This window comes from Elgaria multicarinata, chromosome 8 (genome assembly GCF_023053635.1).
Source record: "Elgaria multicarinata webbii isolate HBS135686 ecotype San Diego chromosome 8, rElgMul1.1.pri, whole genome shotgun sequence".
Lineage (NCBI taxonomy): Eukaryota > Metazoa > Chordata > Lepidosauria > Squamata > Anguidae > Elgaria > Elgaria multicarinata.
The window spans coordinates 33498610-33515795 of NC_086178.1; the positions used below are offsets into that span (position 1 = coordinate 33498610).

The window sequence follows — 17186 nt, forward strand, 5'->3', positions numbered from 1 at the left end:
AGGGACCAACAAAGCAGGACATGGTGCAGCAGCAACCTCCCACCCATGTTCCCCAGCAACTGGTGCACACAGGCTTACTGCCTCGAATTCTGGAGGTAGCACACAATCATCAGGGCTAGTAGCCATTGATAGCCTTCTCCAGGAATTTATCCAACCCCCTTTTAAAGCCATCCAAATAGGTGGCCATCACTATATCTTGTGGTAGTGAATTCCATACTTCAACTATGCGCTGTGTAAAGAAGTAGTATTGGCTGAGGGACAAAGAATGTAATGTAATATCATGTAATGTAATATAATAATATATAATCTCCAGCCTTATTGCAAAAGCCCGAGGGCGGCTAACGTCAATATTATAAACAACTAGAATAGCAGAGTAAAAATGGCCGAAACACACTAGTTCAAGGAGGGGGAGACAAACAAGAAAATCTATCCATTCAAAGCTCAAGAGAACAGGATAGCCTGAAATATAGTACTGAAGGAACCTAGCAAACATGCCTTAAGAGGGAGTTCCACAGTATGGGTGCACCACAGAAAAAAGCCCTCTCTTGTAAGGTACTTGCTGAATCTTAGACATCAGGGATGAATCTATACCGAAGAGAACTGTCTGGAGAGGTTTGCTCTCTCTAATCTATCTGAGATGAGTAAAATGGAAGCAAGGCCTTCTTTTGGCCTTCCTTAACCTTGCACCCTACCAAGGACTTGGTTTATTTTGCCTAGTTTGTATCATTCTTAGCCTTGGGCCTAATAAATTATTAGGAATTCTCCACCCCCATCCCAAATTCAAATCCATGGGGCTGTTTTGCCAATCTCTAGCTTTTACTGCATACTGCATCTATTTATTTTCAGAACAGAGGAGCCATGTTTTCACTAATACCTGATCACCCAAACTGCCTGGCACCCGGGAAGCGGCCATATCACACAATCATACCTGCTCTGGCTACTGCTGCAGATTCAGGGGAACTTTTGTGCTCCTTTGGAGTAATGGGTGGATTCATGCAGCCACAAGGACAGGTGCAGGTGAGTCTTTAGTAGAAACGTTCACAACTTCTTTGACAGCGTGTCACTTGCAAACCCTCCAGAAGATCCCCTGCAATACAAAAATATAAGCAAAACCCTAAGCCACATACATACTTTTTGGATTCTGTTGAAACAGAATGAATATTTTGGTTTTGGGTGTGTGTTGTTGGGTTTTTTTACATTGGGTTTAACTGATTGCATGGTGCAGAAGAACATACCTTCTCACTCAATTACTGTACCTGTAATATCCCTGTTGCCTCAGATGTCCACATGTACAATTTTAATATGGCATAAGTGCATAAAATCCAATGAATGTTGACTTGAACTGCAGATTTGATATCCCAGATGAAATCTAGGAATTAACCACATGATCTAGGCAGACACATGGTGGATTTTATGCAAACGTTAAGTCCATAAATAGACATCTAGAGTATTGAAGGATAGGTGCTCTGAGTGGATAAATAGAAAAGGTATGTTGTACTTATCCCCTACATCAGGTGTGCAGATTCTCTTTCAGCTCAGAGCTGACTTCCATTTCAGAGAAGATATTGGGGACTGTATTCAGGCAGGTCTGAAGGCAAAAGTGGGTGGGGCCTATATGATCAGTTAAGTGTACTGTCAGATTCTGTCCATATTGTTTTAATACAGTGGTGTTCCCTTCTACTTCCTTTTATGTAACGAAGCTAAAATTTTATTCCTTCAGTTGTTTGAGTTATAAGCTTCCTTTACTGGAGCAACCCAGGAAGGTTGCTAACTTTACGGCATGGCCGGCATAAACTATATTATCCCATTACCTTGACAGCCATTTTGTAACAATACAAAAAGTATTTTGCCTAGGTTGATGCTACTTTGTGATAATTTCCTAATGATCTGCCAGGTTTATAAAACAGATTTTCCTTTCCTTGTTCTTTTTACCCCATTCCACCCCTCCCCCTCTATTCCTATAGATATTATTCAACATGTTGGAATTTGGGATGAATCCACAAGAGGCTTTGGATGCTGCTCGTTTTTTTGTGGAACTTAACCAAAAATGTAAGGCTTAAAAAATCATTGTACAGACAATGATTTTTTATCTGAATGGACTGGGAGAAATCTAAAATATGTAGTTTTGTCTAATGATCGCTTAAACAGGAGCACTGATTATAAGAATGTAAGAATAGCCGGGCTGGATAAAGCCAAAGGCCTATCCAGCCATATACAGCCAACCACTATACAGTGGTTGATCAAATGCTTCTGGGAAGCCAATTAGCAGGACTTAGCACCCCTCCCCCCCCATGTTCCCAAGCAACTGGTATTGAGAGGCATATTCTTCTGATACTGGAGTTGATGTATGGCCTTATCCCCATTAAAGCCCTCCAAATTGATGGTCATCGGTACATCTTGTAGCGAATTCCATCATTTAACTATGTGCTCTGTGAAGAAGTATTTCCTTTTATCTGTCCTGAAGTTCCCACCATTCAGGCTTCTAAAATTATGAAAGTCGGATTGGTTTTGGGGCTCCCTATCTATCTATCCACTGAAGTTTTCTCCCTTTTTTACCACACCATGTATAATTTTATAAACTTCTCTCATGTCCACTCCGCATAATTTCTCCTCCTAAGCTATAGAGTCCCGAACATTGTAACCTTTCCTGATTGGGGAATTGCTCCGGCCCTTGTCTGCTCCTTTTCCAGCTCTATAAAAGCCGATTTTTTTTTTAAAAAAAAAATCAGATCTGTACGTAGTTTTCCAAGTGTGGTCACACCATAAATTTGTATAAACTTCATTACCTTTATCATATTGGCTGGTTTATTTTTGTTTAGTTTTCTAGTGAGTGCCCCCGCCCCCTACTCCTGTTTAGTCCTCACATGTTCAGACGAATAGTTGAACATGCGATAGAATCTTTTTCAGAAATGTCATTTTCTAGAGTAAATAATTTTATGCCTCTTAAGAGCCTTTTAAAACATGTGAATTTATGTTAGCATCCACATTCCTCCAAGATGTATGAGCGACAGTTGAAACCACACAGATTGGCAATCTTCTCTAGCCTTCCATTTACACAATGTGCCCAGTATTGGCACATCCTCTCTTACCCTTGATTTCCCAAAGAGTGTAGAGTTGGCAAGACTGTGACCTGATTTGCACATAATGGCAGCCCTTAGATTAAAGAACCCATAGGTTATCGAGGCCAAGTGGGAGAGAGTGAGAAAACTGCCTCTCGCATGCCTGCCACTTGCACTTTTATGTATGAACCTGGACTGCTAGGTTGTTCAGCCCCTGAACAACCCAGCAGTTAACGTACATCAAACCATGGGTTAACCACTGGCTTATTTAGCACCCAACAAACCCAGCACTCCAGGTTCACATGTCATGCTCAACAACCTGTGAATGAGCGGATTAGAGGTTGTTGAATAAAAATGGAAGTTGCTGGCATGCTGCAGGTAGTGTTCCCACTTTTTCCAGGCATTGAACCCCTCTCTCCCGCTTGTGCACAATAGCCCATGGATAACCCACGGGCTGTTGCTGCATGTAAACCAGCCTTGAGATTGGCACTTAATCGACCTGACAAACGACCACTTCTCCATTTAGTTACAACCACTATGCAATAACTTTAAAGCAGCTACTCTGCTGTTCCCAGTCATTTGTTTTCATCCCTAGTCCTGTTGAAATGGACAGGAATATTCTATTTACATTTAGGGGGACCATGATTTAGTCCTAAAAGTCAAAACTTTAGTTCCATTCTTAGTTTTTTTGTGTGTGAGATGACATTTCTAGCATAGTTGGCCATTCATACAGTATTGCATGTCAACAGTTAAACTCTTTAATGCTATTTTATACAGCAGATGCATGGTATGCGTTCCTGGAAGATGGCATCCCTCAATATATTACAGAAGAATTGAAAGCCATGGGTCATGCGGTCATGCTGCCTGTAACTGGGCATAGGAGGAGCATATTTGGACGAGGTCAAATTATCACCAAAGGAGACTGGTGGAGGCAGAGCAAGCTGGCTTCTTCCAATGATGTATTCTGGGCTGGCTCTGACCCTCGAGCTGATGGTTGTGCTATGGGATACTAGCACTGAAGAAAACATTGACTGTGAAAATCAAATTCCTACATGTCTCAAAATGACAATATGCTAGAAGAATGGATCAAAATCTGTTTGATCCATCACCATAGCTTGATGATTTGCATGCAGAGATCTCAGATTCAGTCATAGGTTTCTCTGCCTGTGGCTTGGAGAGCAGCTCGGATGTTAGTCAGGTTAAAACCAGAGGTGCAGAAGCTGAGGTTCAAGGCCAGATCTGGCCCGCCTGGGGATTCCCCAAGTGGCTCTGTCCCACCCCTTCCCCCTGATCAATTTGTGGTTTCCAGGTTTTGAGTAATCCCCCCTTCTATTCTAAAAGGTTGAAAAGCCTCTCTTAAACCTCAGTAGCTGGCAGTAATACCTTTAAGCTAAAATATGATAATATTTTTGGCCCCATCTCTTCAGCTTTCATTCCTCCCCACTACTAGAATGCAGACCCCGAGAGCTCCTCGAAAATAACATTTGGCCCTTGGGCTGAAAGAAGTTCAACAGCCCTGTTTGTCCTGGCTAGGTGTGAGTCCCAGGAGAAGCAGACGGCACCTCAGTGTTCACTGTTTGTTCTGGGCTGTGCTAAGCAAGGCTGCATCTTGGAGAGCAGAGTGCATGAAGTGCAGATTGGAGAGGTCTCCTATGAGGAGCTCTTGTTCCAGCAAAGGATCGCAGTCAACTGAAGCCTTAAGAAGGCTGGCACAGCCTGGTGTTTCAGTGGCTCCATCCCTGCTTGATATTGTCTGCAGTTCTTAAAGGCCTGTCTTCCGTTTCTGCGATCTCATGCTCTTGCATGACTGAGTGACAGGAGAAGGTGCGGAGAGTCATCCACAGCATAAGGTGTCGAGAGAGCAATGCACTCTTGCCAGGAAGGTATAGAAGGGAGTGCTGAGGGGACTTGTGACTAGGGATGCTGGAGAAATTCGAGACGGCCTAAAATGAGTTCCGATTTTTAAGAATCTGACCTACAGAATCTGCTGCGGGCCAAACTCCCCAGGCTGCACAGAGTCCACGGACTTCCGGATTTTTTTTTACTTACCCGAAATTTTTTGCAAATTCATTCACAGGAAAACACGCGAGTTTCTGCTGAAGCATATGTCAAACTGGAAAATATACGTGGGGAAAAGTCAAATAGAATGAGGAAAGAATATGCTAAATGTTAGGTACTAACATAAATCATGTGAATTGTTGTGAACTTTCTTATGGAATTATTTGCATGTTTTTCTATATAATGGATTTTTTTTTTAAAAAAATCCTTCTGTAAATGGACGCCGGAATGAATGAAACTGCACAATTTACGAAACACACTTGGAGTGGATTTCACAAAATCCAGACATCCCTACCTATGACCCAGTTGAATCCAAGTCCTCCTCAGGGTAGTGTGGAGCCTTGCAACCAAGACACATGACACTACTGCACAGTACTGTGCAATTCAATAAATTGGATAGAATCGGCATAAGACACATCTTTACATCTTTATATATAATTGTTTTTTTAAACCGAAAAATGAAAAAAATAGTGTGTGTGTTTGTGTGTGCTTTTACAAGAGATTTTACCTTCATGACAAATATTTAAACATCTAAAAAAAACAGGAGAAAGGGCAAAATTATTAATAGTGACTTGTCATTTCTTCTCCTGCCTCTTATTTTTTTCAGGAATAACTTCTGCAACATACATGTGTTTTGTATTTATGTTTAATAAACCATTTGTATTGCTTTTTGAGACAATTTTGGTGATATTGCAATTATTACGCAGCATTCCGTTTTTTAAAAAAATACTTCTCCCGCTAGTATTTAATCAGGAAAAAAGGAAATCCTCAAAAGAACCAACCCCCTCTGTATTGATTATTCTTCATTTCTTAATGTAACATTTTTGAAACGAATTTATAACCTAATAAAGAGTTTTTAAATTAATGGAGCTACCCATATTTAGAGATTTTTGTGACAAACTGTTCATTGCCCTTGCCTAAAGTATGACTTGACAGCAACAGAGCTTTTTATTATTATTATTATTTTTTAAAAAACCCTCTCTTTTCCATCTAAATATAAGGAAGCTCTTCTAGTTTTAAATTGGTACCTGATGTTGGCAATGGATTGGATGAGGGCGAACAAATTGAAGCATAATTCAGACAAGACAGAGGTGCTCCTGGGCCCAATCTACACCAAGCAGAATATTGCACTATGAAAGCAGTATGAAAACGTTATATAAAAGGCAGGAGCCACACTACTGCTTTATAGCGGTATTGAAGTGCTCTGACAACTGTTGGGGCCCATTGACACATACCATAGACTGCTTTCATACCGCTATATCCTGCTTGGTGTGGCTCCTGCCTTTTATATGCCGATTTCATAGAGCAATATCCTGCTTGGTGTAGATTAGGCCCTGGTCAGTCGAACCAGTGCCTAATCTACACCAAGGAACTGAACCTTGCTGGATGAAGTTACACTCCCCCTGACGACTCTGGCTTTCAGTTTGGATGTACTGCTGGACTTGGGCCTGAACCTGGATGCTCAGGTCTCAGTAGTGGCCAGGAGTGCATTTGCGCAGCTGAGGCTAGTGTGCCAACTACACCTGTTCCTAGAGATGTTTGATTTGGCCATGATCACACATCCTATCTAGACTCCCTTTAGTTACATCCCATTTGGACTCTGTAACATGCTCTATGTGGGACTGCCTTCAAAAACTATTCAGAAATTTCAGTTGGTCTAGAATTCTATTTCTATGGGCGATAATTCTTGGAAGCAGATGTAATACTTGTGTTGGTTTACTTTTGTAGAAATTTCAAAAGTAAATTGATGTCCTGGGTGTTGGGAGTCCTTTGGGAATGGTGTGAGATATGGTGTGGTAGACTGCCAAATAGAGAGGGAATTGACAGAAATCACCTCCTGTTGTGTGAATGGATGAGGGTAATGGCCGCTGGAAAGCCTGTGCTGCCTCCCTTCATATGTATAACTTGGCGCCACCTCGCACCAGTGATACCACAGGGTTTGGTGCCTGAGTGGCACTGACTTGGCACCGTGAAGTCAACCTCTGGGACAGCCTACCAGAAACATATTACACCAGTTTTGAAGGAGTTGCACTGGCTGCCATCATGACAAAATAGAAAAACCTGTCAGGTGGTGCTATAAGTATTTTCCGTACAGCTATGCTCAGGAGAGCACATGTTGGTTCATTTGTCTATAATGATTTGCATGCATCTATGTCTGCTTACAGGATGATACAAAGCAATCATGGTAAGTTGTCACTAGGGTGTTTTTATCAAAACAAATGCCCAAGAACCTCTTAAAGAGCACGTGTGCAGTCTGTCCTATGCTTGTTTACGTGGAAGTAAGTTTCACTGTGAATATGCTTACTCCCAAATAAGTGTGCATAGAATTGTAGCCTAACATTCCAGTGGATATAGCCCATACCGCCCTGATCTCATGCGCCCAGTGAAAAACAATAATAAAGGTGAGTACCTCTGTTTTATAGAGGGTTAGACACTCCTGCATTATGGGCTTCTCTACACATGATGTATCAATTTCTGTTCTGTTTCTATTTATGCCTACACGAGAGTAATTATGCAAAAATTCATCCAGTCACTGCCCGCAACTCAGTCCTATGATTATCCTATTTTGTTTCATAGGGGCTAGTACTTGCTTAAAATGCTTGAGACTGGTATTATGGTGGTCAATTACAGAATAATTAGTTAATTGCTGAATCAAGCATATTAAGCTTCCGACTCTTTCATATATGTAGTGTAGTCTCTCTCTTTGAACTGGGGTGAGCTCCCTATTCACAGTTGACCAATAATAAACATGTTTTTGGAATCTTACCTGTTCGTCCATTTCAAAACTCCCGGCTGAACAACGAACTCCCTCCATAGGGAGGAACGGTGTTCCCACTCTTACCACAATCTCAGCACTGCTTGAAAACAGAATTGTAGAATACAAGCAACTGTCACATACCTCTTTAAGAGGTAGCATGGAAGAAGTCTGAATTGCCTTTGCTAGTATGAAGATATTATTTCTACCATCCATAGCCTATCCAAAAGCTTCCATTTGTACGCATATTTATTTATTTAAAATATTGTGAGGTCTTTTTTTAGCACTGTATGAGTATGTCTTGATAACTTCAAATATTCGGTGCTTATTAACAATAAAATGAGGGACATAAGTAAAAATGGATGAATTACACACCCGCTAGAGAGCCGGTGTGGTGTAGTGGCTGGAGTTGGGAGATCCGAGTTCTAGTCCCCATTCAGCCATGGAAACCCACTCGGTGACTTTGGGCCAGTCACACACTCTCAGCCCAACCTGCCTCACAGGGTTGTTGTGAGGATAAAATGGAGAGGAGGGTTGGTTCTTTATGATGGAAAAAAGGTGGCATATATATATAATGAATAAATAAAATAAAAATACTAGTTCCCACATACATTTTCCTGTTGCACAGCTGAAGAGATCTAGATAGCCAGGCTAAGTTGCTAGATGATGCAGACAAGGATTATTTACAAGGATTATGTTTGTGAGGCATCCTGGATTGTTTGGGCTTTTGTTTTGTTATCAGGAACATTATTGACATGGTACTAGACTCAAAAGACTCCAGACTTTAGTTTAGTAGGGCTTGATCCCAAGATGAAACTCGCAAAGAATTACTCCAGACTTCGTCTTGACACTAATTTGCTTCACTTCTTGTGCAAATTTCATTTGCCGAATGAATATTTCTCTTGTTTGCTGGAGTACAACCATCCAATACTTTTGTAAAAAGAAAAAGGATCCTCTCCCCCTTGCAGCATGGCTTTGTCCCATCCATTATTTGTGAGCTGGCAGAATATCATAGTGTTGTCTTAGAACTGGTACATAGAAGATCCAGGAATTTATATTGGGATTGGCCCACGCATACAAAAATACACAATAGGTACTTAGCAGGGATTCAAACCCCAGTCTCCATGGTCCAAGTAAAATGCTCTTTACCACACCACCTTGTTCCATGGCCAAGGGATGTGAAGAAATACTATGTATATGTTATACTGTGTTGTTATGTAATGTTTACTTTGTGTGGCCTCTGAGGCAGCATTTTTTCTGAATAGGCATGAGGCTATGTTTTGTTTCTGTCAGAGATCAGGAGTAGGGAGCAGATGGCTGTGTTATACCAAGAGGTTGCCCTAAGAACTTGCCAGAAGAAGATAATACAAAGAGGCAGTAAGAAACCAAATAAACTGCCCAAGCAACCTGTAATACAATGGGAGGAGCTTGGGTGTCAAAGGAAAGCTAGACCTGGCTGTAAGGGTATTTGGCTGGGGCGGAGATTTAGTAAGTTTAGCATGGGGTAAAAGAAGACCTTAGCAACTTGTGTAACAGCAACAGTGTTATCTCTTGAGTCCTAAAGAATTGTCACTAAACAATCTTTTGAAAACCCAAAATAAATATTAGTAGTCCCTTATGTAAGAAATATCCCTTTAATAAATTACTTGTTTAATCATTCATCCTGACTCTAGTGTTGGTACTCATGCCTAAGCCTCTTAAATCAGCTACTAGGAGGTTTTAAAACATCCTAACAAAATTGGTGGCAGCAGGAAAGATCAACTTGTGGAACTCCGTTTTATAGCAGCAGAGAGTTCCTTAGGCCCTGAAATATAAACATTTGTTATAAATAGAAACTCCTAGCGGTGGAACTGTCCAGTGAAGGAGCAGTTTTCCCGTAAGTGGTGGCATATGAGGAAATCCCTCATTTAGTATGTGGTGGCTCTAGCAATGGGGTCAAACTTATTGGAGCCAGACTGAGGCCACAGCTAGACCTAAGGTTTATCCTGGGATCATCCAGGGTTCGCCCCTGCCTGAGCACTGGATCCCCTGTGTGTCACCTAGATGAACAGGTTTGACCCCTGGACGATCTAGGGATAAACCTTAGGTCTAGCTATGGCCTGGGACAGAGAGAAGGAGTAAAAGGGATTGTAAGATTTGGTTTTGAAGAGAGAGAAAAAGGGGTTTGTGTTTTTAGATCCAACGTCATCAGCAATGAAGATAGAAATGGCAGACTGTTCAAGTATGTATAAAGAAGCTTTGATACAAGCTTCCAAAGAGAAGAACTTTTAGTATGTGGGGAAATTAGTAAAAGTTTTACTAATGTCCTGCTTTGTTGGTCCCTGGTTGACAGCTGGTTGGCCACTGTGTGAACAGAGTGCTGGACTAGATGGACCCCTGGTCTGATCCAGCCTGGCACTTCTTAAGTTCTTAAGTGATGATGCAACAGTGGCAAATGTTAACTCAAGTGTTGCCCAGTGCTATAGAGCTGAGTCCAGCACAAATCCAGCAGGAGGAAAAGTGCTTGCAGATGGAGATAGAAGCAAGGCGCTTATGGCTGGAGTTTGAGGATCGTGCGAAACAGAAGCAGCTGTAAGAAAAGCTTATGCAGACAGAGGCACAAGAGTATGCTGAGCAACATGAGATAGGGATTCAACAGTGTGGTCAGGTGCAAGGCGGGTGAGTATCAGCTGAACCTGAAAAGAGAGAATGATCTCAGGATACTGTAAATGACTTTATTCATGAAAAGCCTGAAAGTGGCAGTAATAGCAGGGAGAAGAAATTATACTATTTAAGGGAGGGATGGGGAACCTCTGGCCCCTGGATTCCCCTTGGATTCCTTGAGGGAGCAGAGCTTGGCGTCCAAAACCCTCCCCCTGGAATGATCCTTACTGTTATTGTGGATCTGTGATTGGAGATAACAGTGGGGATCCCACTGTTAGCACTGACCACAGAGTACAGATAGCAGCGGGATCCAACTTCACACACTGCTTGTCATCCCAGTTGAAGCAATGAGTGGTATGAGAAGATGACAACTTGGCCAGTGCTTGGAAGAGCCGCTCCTCTAACCCCCAGTTGAGTTTGCTCATTTGGCTCTCAATGTCCCGACTGGGACGGCGTGTGTAGGAGGTCCCTGGCTTTGCCAGTTCCTGGAGCTCCAATTTAAGGCCAGCTTCTGTTGGCATCTGGTGTCTGCTACTGAATGAAGAGTTTCTTCTCAGAAATAAAGCCAGACTGCTCACTTGAGGGAATGGTATTAAAGGCAAAACTGAAGTACTTTGGCCACATAATGAGAAGACAGGACACCCTGGAGAAGAGGCTGATGCTAGGGAAAGTGCAAGGCAAAAGGAAGAGGGGCCGACCCAGGGCAAGATGGATGGATGATATCCTGGAGGTGACAGACTTGACCTTGGGGAAGCTGGGGGTGGCGACAGCCGACAGAAAGCTCTGGCGTGGGCTGGTCCATGAAGTCACGAAGAGTCGGAAGCGACTGAACGAATAAACAACAACAAAAGAGTTTGTGTTCTCCCCACAAAAACTGAGCCAGTAAAACAAACAGGGAAATCATTTTGGCCCGAAGGCTGGATCGTAACCCAGGGAACTTCAGGAGAGGGGTGAACGGGGCTGCATGCCAATGTTGGTTGTGGCGACCCCACTCTCTCTCACAAGCCATTCACATGGAAATGCACACACCAATTCTATATCATGAATTCGCCCCCATCCATACCATTCTCTTTCACACACATATGCACCCATCCTCCCTCCCTCTCTCCCTCTCTCTCCCCCCTCACCTTCCCACCCACCCCCCAGCTGATATATGCAGATCAGCTGAGTCAAGAGGGCATTTCTATTTTGTGCATTAGTTCCATTGAGCTGGCATGCCTGTTAATGATCTATAGCTACGTAAGACCTATCCACCAAGAAAATAAACTAGTATAACTACTTCTCAGTGGTGCAACTAGGTAATTTTACACACTAGACTAGAATTACACAATGACCATATTCAGGGGGGTGGGGCTTTAGACTTCTATCTGCAATACTTCAGTTGTGAAGCTCACAACTAACATTTCTCTTCTTGATATGTTAGAAAAGCAAAGTTGTTTCCCAAACATGATTTAAAAAATCAGGGCAAGTTGAGTTTTGCATTTTACACTCAATTAAATCGTAGCACCATCCCTGGATTTGCTTTTGTGGCCCTGATGCCAGCGCCGGCCCTACCAAGAGGCAGAGTGAAGTAGTTGCCTCAGGCAGCAGATGCTAGGAGGTGGCAGCAAGCTGTTGGATGAGAGTGCTGGGTGCCACAAGGCCTGCTCTGCACCCCCTAATTCCCCCTGCTGCCTTCAGGTGCAGTGGAGGATGCTGTTGCTGTGCCATCATCAAGGTTGAAGGCTGATTCACCTGCCAACCAGTCGGCTTTTGTACCATAGGCCTTAGCTAGACCTAAAGATTATCCCAGGCAAATGGAGGGGTCATCCCTGCCTGCTCCCAGGATCCCCTGTGTGTCATTTGAATGCACAGGAATGATCCCAGGACAATCCAGGGATATAGGCCTGGTCTAGCCATGGCCTTAGAGTGGGAAGGGGGGAACATCTTTTTCTCCTTAGGCAGCAAAATTTCTTGGGCCAGTCCTGCCTGAGGCCTTACCTGCTGCTCTCTGGGTGGTCATTTGGGGGGGGGCATGAGGCCCTGGATTTCTGCCCCAAAGTCCAGGCCTAGCTGCACCACTACTACCTCCATTTTCTATCCGTTCTTTTTCTTGGCTTCTGCTCTTATTTTGTACAATTGCAGCCTGTAATGCTTTTATTTAAAAGACAGGTTGAGTGCCCTCTGCTGTCACAAAAACAAAGTAGAATAAGATTTACAAAACAGGAAGCTGCTGCTGAGTGTTAAACAATATCACTTCCAGCATGAACTCATGATTTCAGGGTGAGAGAAACTTTGGAAGCCCCGGTGAGGAGATGTGCATTTCCAAATCCTATTGAGGCCTTAGCTAGACCTAAGGTTTATCCCGGGATCATCCCTGTTCATGTAAATGACACACAGGATATCCCGGGAGCAGGCAGGGATGATCCCGGGAGCAGGCAGGGATGATCCCAGGATAAATCTTAGGTCTAGCTAAGGCCTGAGATACAACAGAGTTAGCCTCCTGTCTGCTTACTGTGCTAATGGGAAATAATCCCTTAGGTATCTGATTAAAAAGGTCAGCCCTGTCAGCCCCCTAAGGCTATCTGGGGTGACCATATGAAAAGGAGGACAGGGCTCCTGTATCTTTAACAGTTGCGTAGAAAAGGGAATTTCAGCAGGTGTCATTTGTATATATGGAGAACCTGGTGAAATTCCCTCTTCATCACAACAGTTAAAGCTGCAGGAGCTATACTAGAGTGACCAGGTACAAAAGAGGGCAGGGCACCTGTAGCTTTAACAGTTGTGATGAAGACGAAATTTCACCAGGTTCCCCATATATACAAATGATAACTGCTGAAATTCCCTTTTCAATACAACTGTTACAGGAGCCCTGTCCTCCTTTTCATGTGGTCACCCTAAAGGCTGTCAAAACTTGTGTTTCCCATGATCCACTTCAGTTTCAATCATTCAAAGTGGGAGCAGGAGGAAATATACCATAGCATAATATACTGTAATCTAATTGCTTCACCAAGACATGCTGGAGTTTACAACCTGTATTAAATTATGCTAATTCATCAAAATGCCCATTTATTTACTGCATTTCTATACTGTCCAATAGATCCCAACTCCCATTATCTCTAGCCATGCTGGATAGGACTTATGGATTCCAGCAATTTCTGGAAGGCCACAGGCTCCTCAACCCTTAAGGACAAGAAAGGATAATAAAAGGATATTTCAGATTAATTCCACATTCAATGTGAATTCCTGTGTATAAAAATATAAAAGAACTGCAGGATTTAGCCTGCATGGGATGTGCTTCCTAGGTGGAGCCAGGAAGTAGCTGAGGGTGACATCCTCTACTTCTAGCCTAAGGACAGAGAGGCCACAACCTGAGACCTCTGTAGAAGGCGCATTGTTTAAAATAAAATTTGTATGTTTGTTTATAAAGGAGAGGCTCTGTGAGGCTCAATATACCAGCTTTGAAACACTGCTTTCCCGTTATGACAGCAGAATCGACTAGTATACACATCACTTTGCTGGTATGGAAGAGGATGCTTTAAACTTTTGATAGTTAATCACTTGAGTACAAGTGACTTAAATCTACATTTATGCCTAGGTCCTCCTTAGGATGGGATTGCATTGTGACTATAAATTAAATTCTAGTTTGGGTGCAGCATTCCCAAATGCCTCCTCAAACAAGTCTTAGTTAAATCTAGAGGGTGTTTGTGCATGTATTTTAATTTTAAGCTTTCTTAAAATTGCAAACTTTGGTTGACACCAAGAGCAACACTGTTTTCTTTTAGTTTCCATCATGCAGGAAAGGCGCTACACTGTGATGCTAGTCCTCTTGTAAAACGAAAGAGGAGGGGACATTTGCAGACTGAATGCACAAGTGGGTAAATAAGCTGTTGTTTTGTTCCATGATTTGCATATATTGTAGCTACATGCTTGTAGAAGAGACTTACAGCCCAATATTCCCTTACTGGAAATAAGTACTACTGATTTCAATGAGATTTACTTCTTTAAGGGTGAAATCCGATTAGGGTGACCATATGGAAAGGAGGACAGGGCTCCTGTATGTTTAACAGTTGTATAGAAAAGGGAATTTCTGCAGCTGTCATTTGTATGCATGTAGCACCTGGTGAAATTCCCTCTTCATCACAAGAGTTAAAGCTGCAGGAACCCTGCTCTCTTTTGTATTTGATCAAGAGGTCCTGCAGCTTTAACTCTTGTGATGAAGAGGGAATTTCACCAGGAGCTGCATGCATACAAATGACACCTGCTGAAATTCCCTTTCAACAGGAGCCCCGTCCTCCTTTCCATATGGTTACCCTATATAATCCTATACGTGTTTAGACAGAAAAAAGTCCTACAGCTCCCAGCATTGCCCAGCCAGTGTGGTTCGGGTATTGCAGCCATAGGATGTGCATGTGCTTCTTCAATGTAGCATTTAAGATTAATTAATCTAAGTATAATTAATGTATTTTAATACCAACAAACATCTAAACGAAGGTCTTTCTTTTTATTCTGAAGTATTGCCTTTCTTAAAAAAAAATACCAACAAATCTTTATTTCAGATCTTGTGACAATTAAGGCCTTTATTTCATTTTATTTTAAGACGCTGGCCTGTTTCACACATCACAACAACCCAGGTTTCATTGTGAATGAGCGACGAGAGAGAAAGAGAGAGCATACTGCAGCAGCCTCCTGCTGCCCGGTCGTTCCCACTGCAAGTTTGGGTGGGGGCTAGTAACACCATCCATGGATTTTTAGCATTGTGGACAAACCAGGAACTAGGTTGTCGGGAGAAACACAACACAGAGTTTGACCCAGAATTAAACATTGGGTTGCAACTACAGGTTGTCTCTCCCCAAACAACCCAAAGTTTCCAATTCACACACCAGACTAAAGAACCCAGGGATCCTGCATTTAACACACACACACCCTGCTTAGCCACTTTACAACCCCCTCGCTTAGCCCCTCCCACCTGCAGCAGGAGTAATTGGGCAGCACACTTGCTTGTCCTTATACAGGCCACTGTATATCTCATGAAAGAGCAGAAGAGAACTTATCCCCCCAACACACACACACTATATATCTATATCTACATTATTCTATTTCCAAAGATATAAAATGAAAAGTGATGGGACATGTAAAAAGGCTAACTGGTCCAACTGGTGGTGGGACGATCCTGAATTTTTATTATCAAAGAGTGGCAAAGATCTTGCTGAAATTATTGCTTCTTTTGCCTTTGGAGTAGCAAATATCTACCAAAAAATGTGTAGCTGTTCATTTGATTGATTATTTTTATGATCACTTGTCCATTGTTTTGCGTATCCAAAATCTTGCTTTGCGTATCCAAAACCTTATCTTGTTATGATTGAAGCCCTACCCAAATAAGACGAGTCGGATGTTTTGATGTCACTGAAAATTTATACTAAAAGAGCATATTTCTTAACCGACCTGATGTCAGCTATTCATAATATAATGAAGGAAGTTCTCACCAGTTCGATATTCAGCTGGATAGGATGTAAACTTCCCCTTCTGTGGAGGAAACCTGGGAGTTATGTTTACATTTGACTTAAATTCATCAAAGCCAAAACACTGACCCTTAAAAATGCTGCTTAATCTGATAAACTCGGGAGGAAATTGTCATGGTCCAGAGGAAATGGCCAAGGCCAACATCTACAGAACTTGAGACGAGCTTCCACAATTGTTCCCAAGTGTTGTTCTATTTTTTGGTGAAAGACTAAGCCCTACTCAGCTTACTTCAAAGAAATCCCTTTCCAATGAGGGCTGCAGTTCTGTGCTCACTTTGGGAGTAGGCCTTGTTGTACACAGTGGTACATGCATTTGAATAAACATAGGATCCGGCTGAAGATCAATAAATCAAGCTATATAAGGCAAGCCAGCTGGTGTATAATAATGATTCATACTAATTGAGAGGACGTATGTTCACACAAAGCTGCCTTATAATGAGTCAGGTCATTGGTCTCTCTAGCCCAGCATTGTCTGACTGGCTGCAAGTCTTCAAGGTTGTTTCCAGGCCCTGATCTTTTTCAACCCTGGTATTAAAGATCCCCCCCCTTAAGGTAGAGATTCCAGGGGTTTAACCTGAATATAAGAGGAGCCATGCTGGATCAGACCAAGGACATTCTGTTCTCACAGTGGCCAACCAGCTGCCCATGGAAAACCCACAAGCAGGACATGAGTGCAACAGCACCCTTCCTGGAATCTTGTGGAAGAATCAGCTCACAAGGAACAGCAACATCTACTAATCAAATCCCAACAAACAATCTTAACATTTAAAAAAGGCATCAGAGACCTTCCCATGTGGCCCCTGTAGGGAAGGCGGGGGGGGGGAGAGACTATTTAGAATAGGAATAACATCTGGTGTTATTCTCACCTATCTCTTTGGCTAGATCTACACTACTGCTTTATAGCAGTATTGGTGCAATGATAACTGTTGGGACACATTACACATTCTGTATACTGCTTTCATAGTGTTATTTTCCCGCTTTTTATTCCACGTTATCCAAAATACCGCCACAAATGTCACAGGGCCTGTTCAGACAACACACTAAGCCATGGTTAGGCTGCTAACCCTTTTGCAGCAAATAGTGAGCATGCTTAAATCGTGGTTATGTTGCCACTATGGTTAGGAATGATTCATATGAATACTAAGTCATGGTTATGCAAATTGGTGCACT

At 42.4% G+C, this 17186-nt stretch overlaps 1 protein-coding gene across 1 annotated transcript in view; it reads left to right on the forward strand.

Moving 5' to 3' along the window:
- LOC134402140 (glutathione hydrolase-like YwrD proenzyme) overlaps positions 1-5665 on the forward strand; it is a 33070-nt gene extending 27405 nt beyond the window's left edge. The window contains exons 10-12 of the mRNA XM_063131480.1: positions 847-1017; positions 1965-2049; positions 3837-5665. Coding sequence (XP_062987550.1) covers positions 847-1017; positions 1965-2049; positions 3837-4072 — 492 coding nt within the window. The 3' untranslated portion in view covers positions 4073-5665. The remainder of the gene's footprint in view (positions 1-846; positions 1018-1964; positions 2050-3836) is intronic.
- Positions 5666-17186: the final 11521 nt, after the last annotated feature.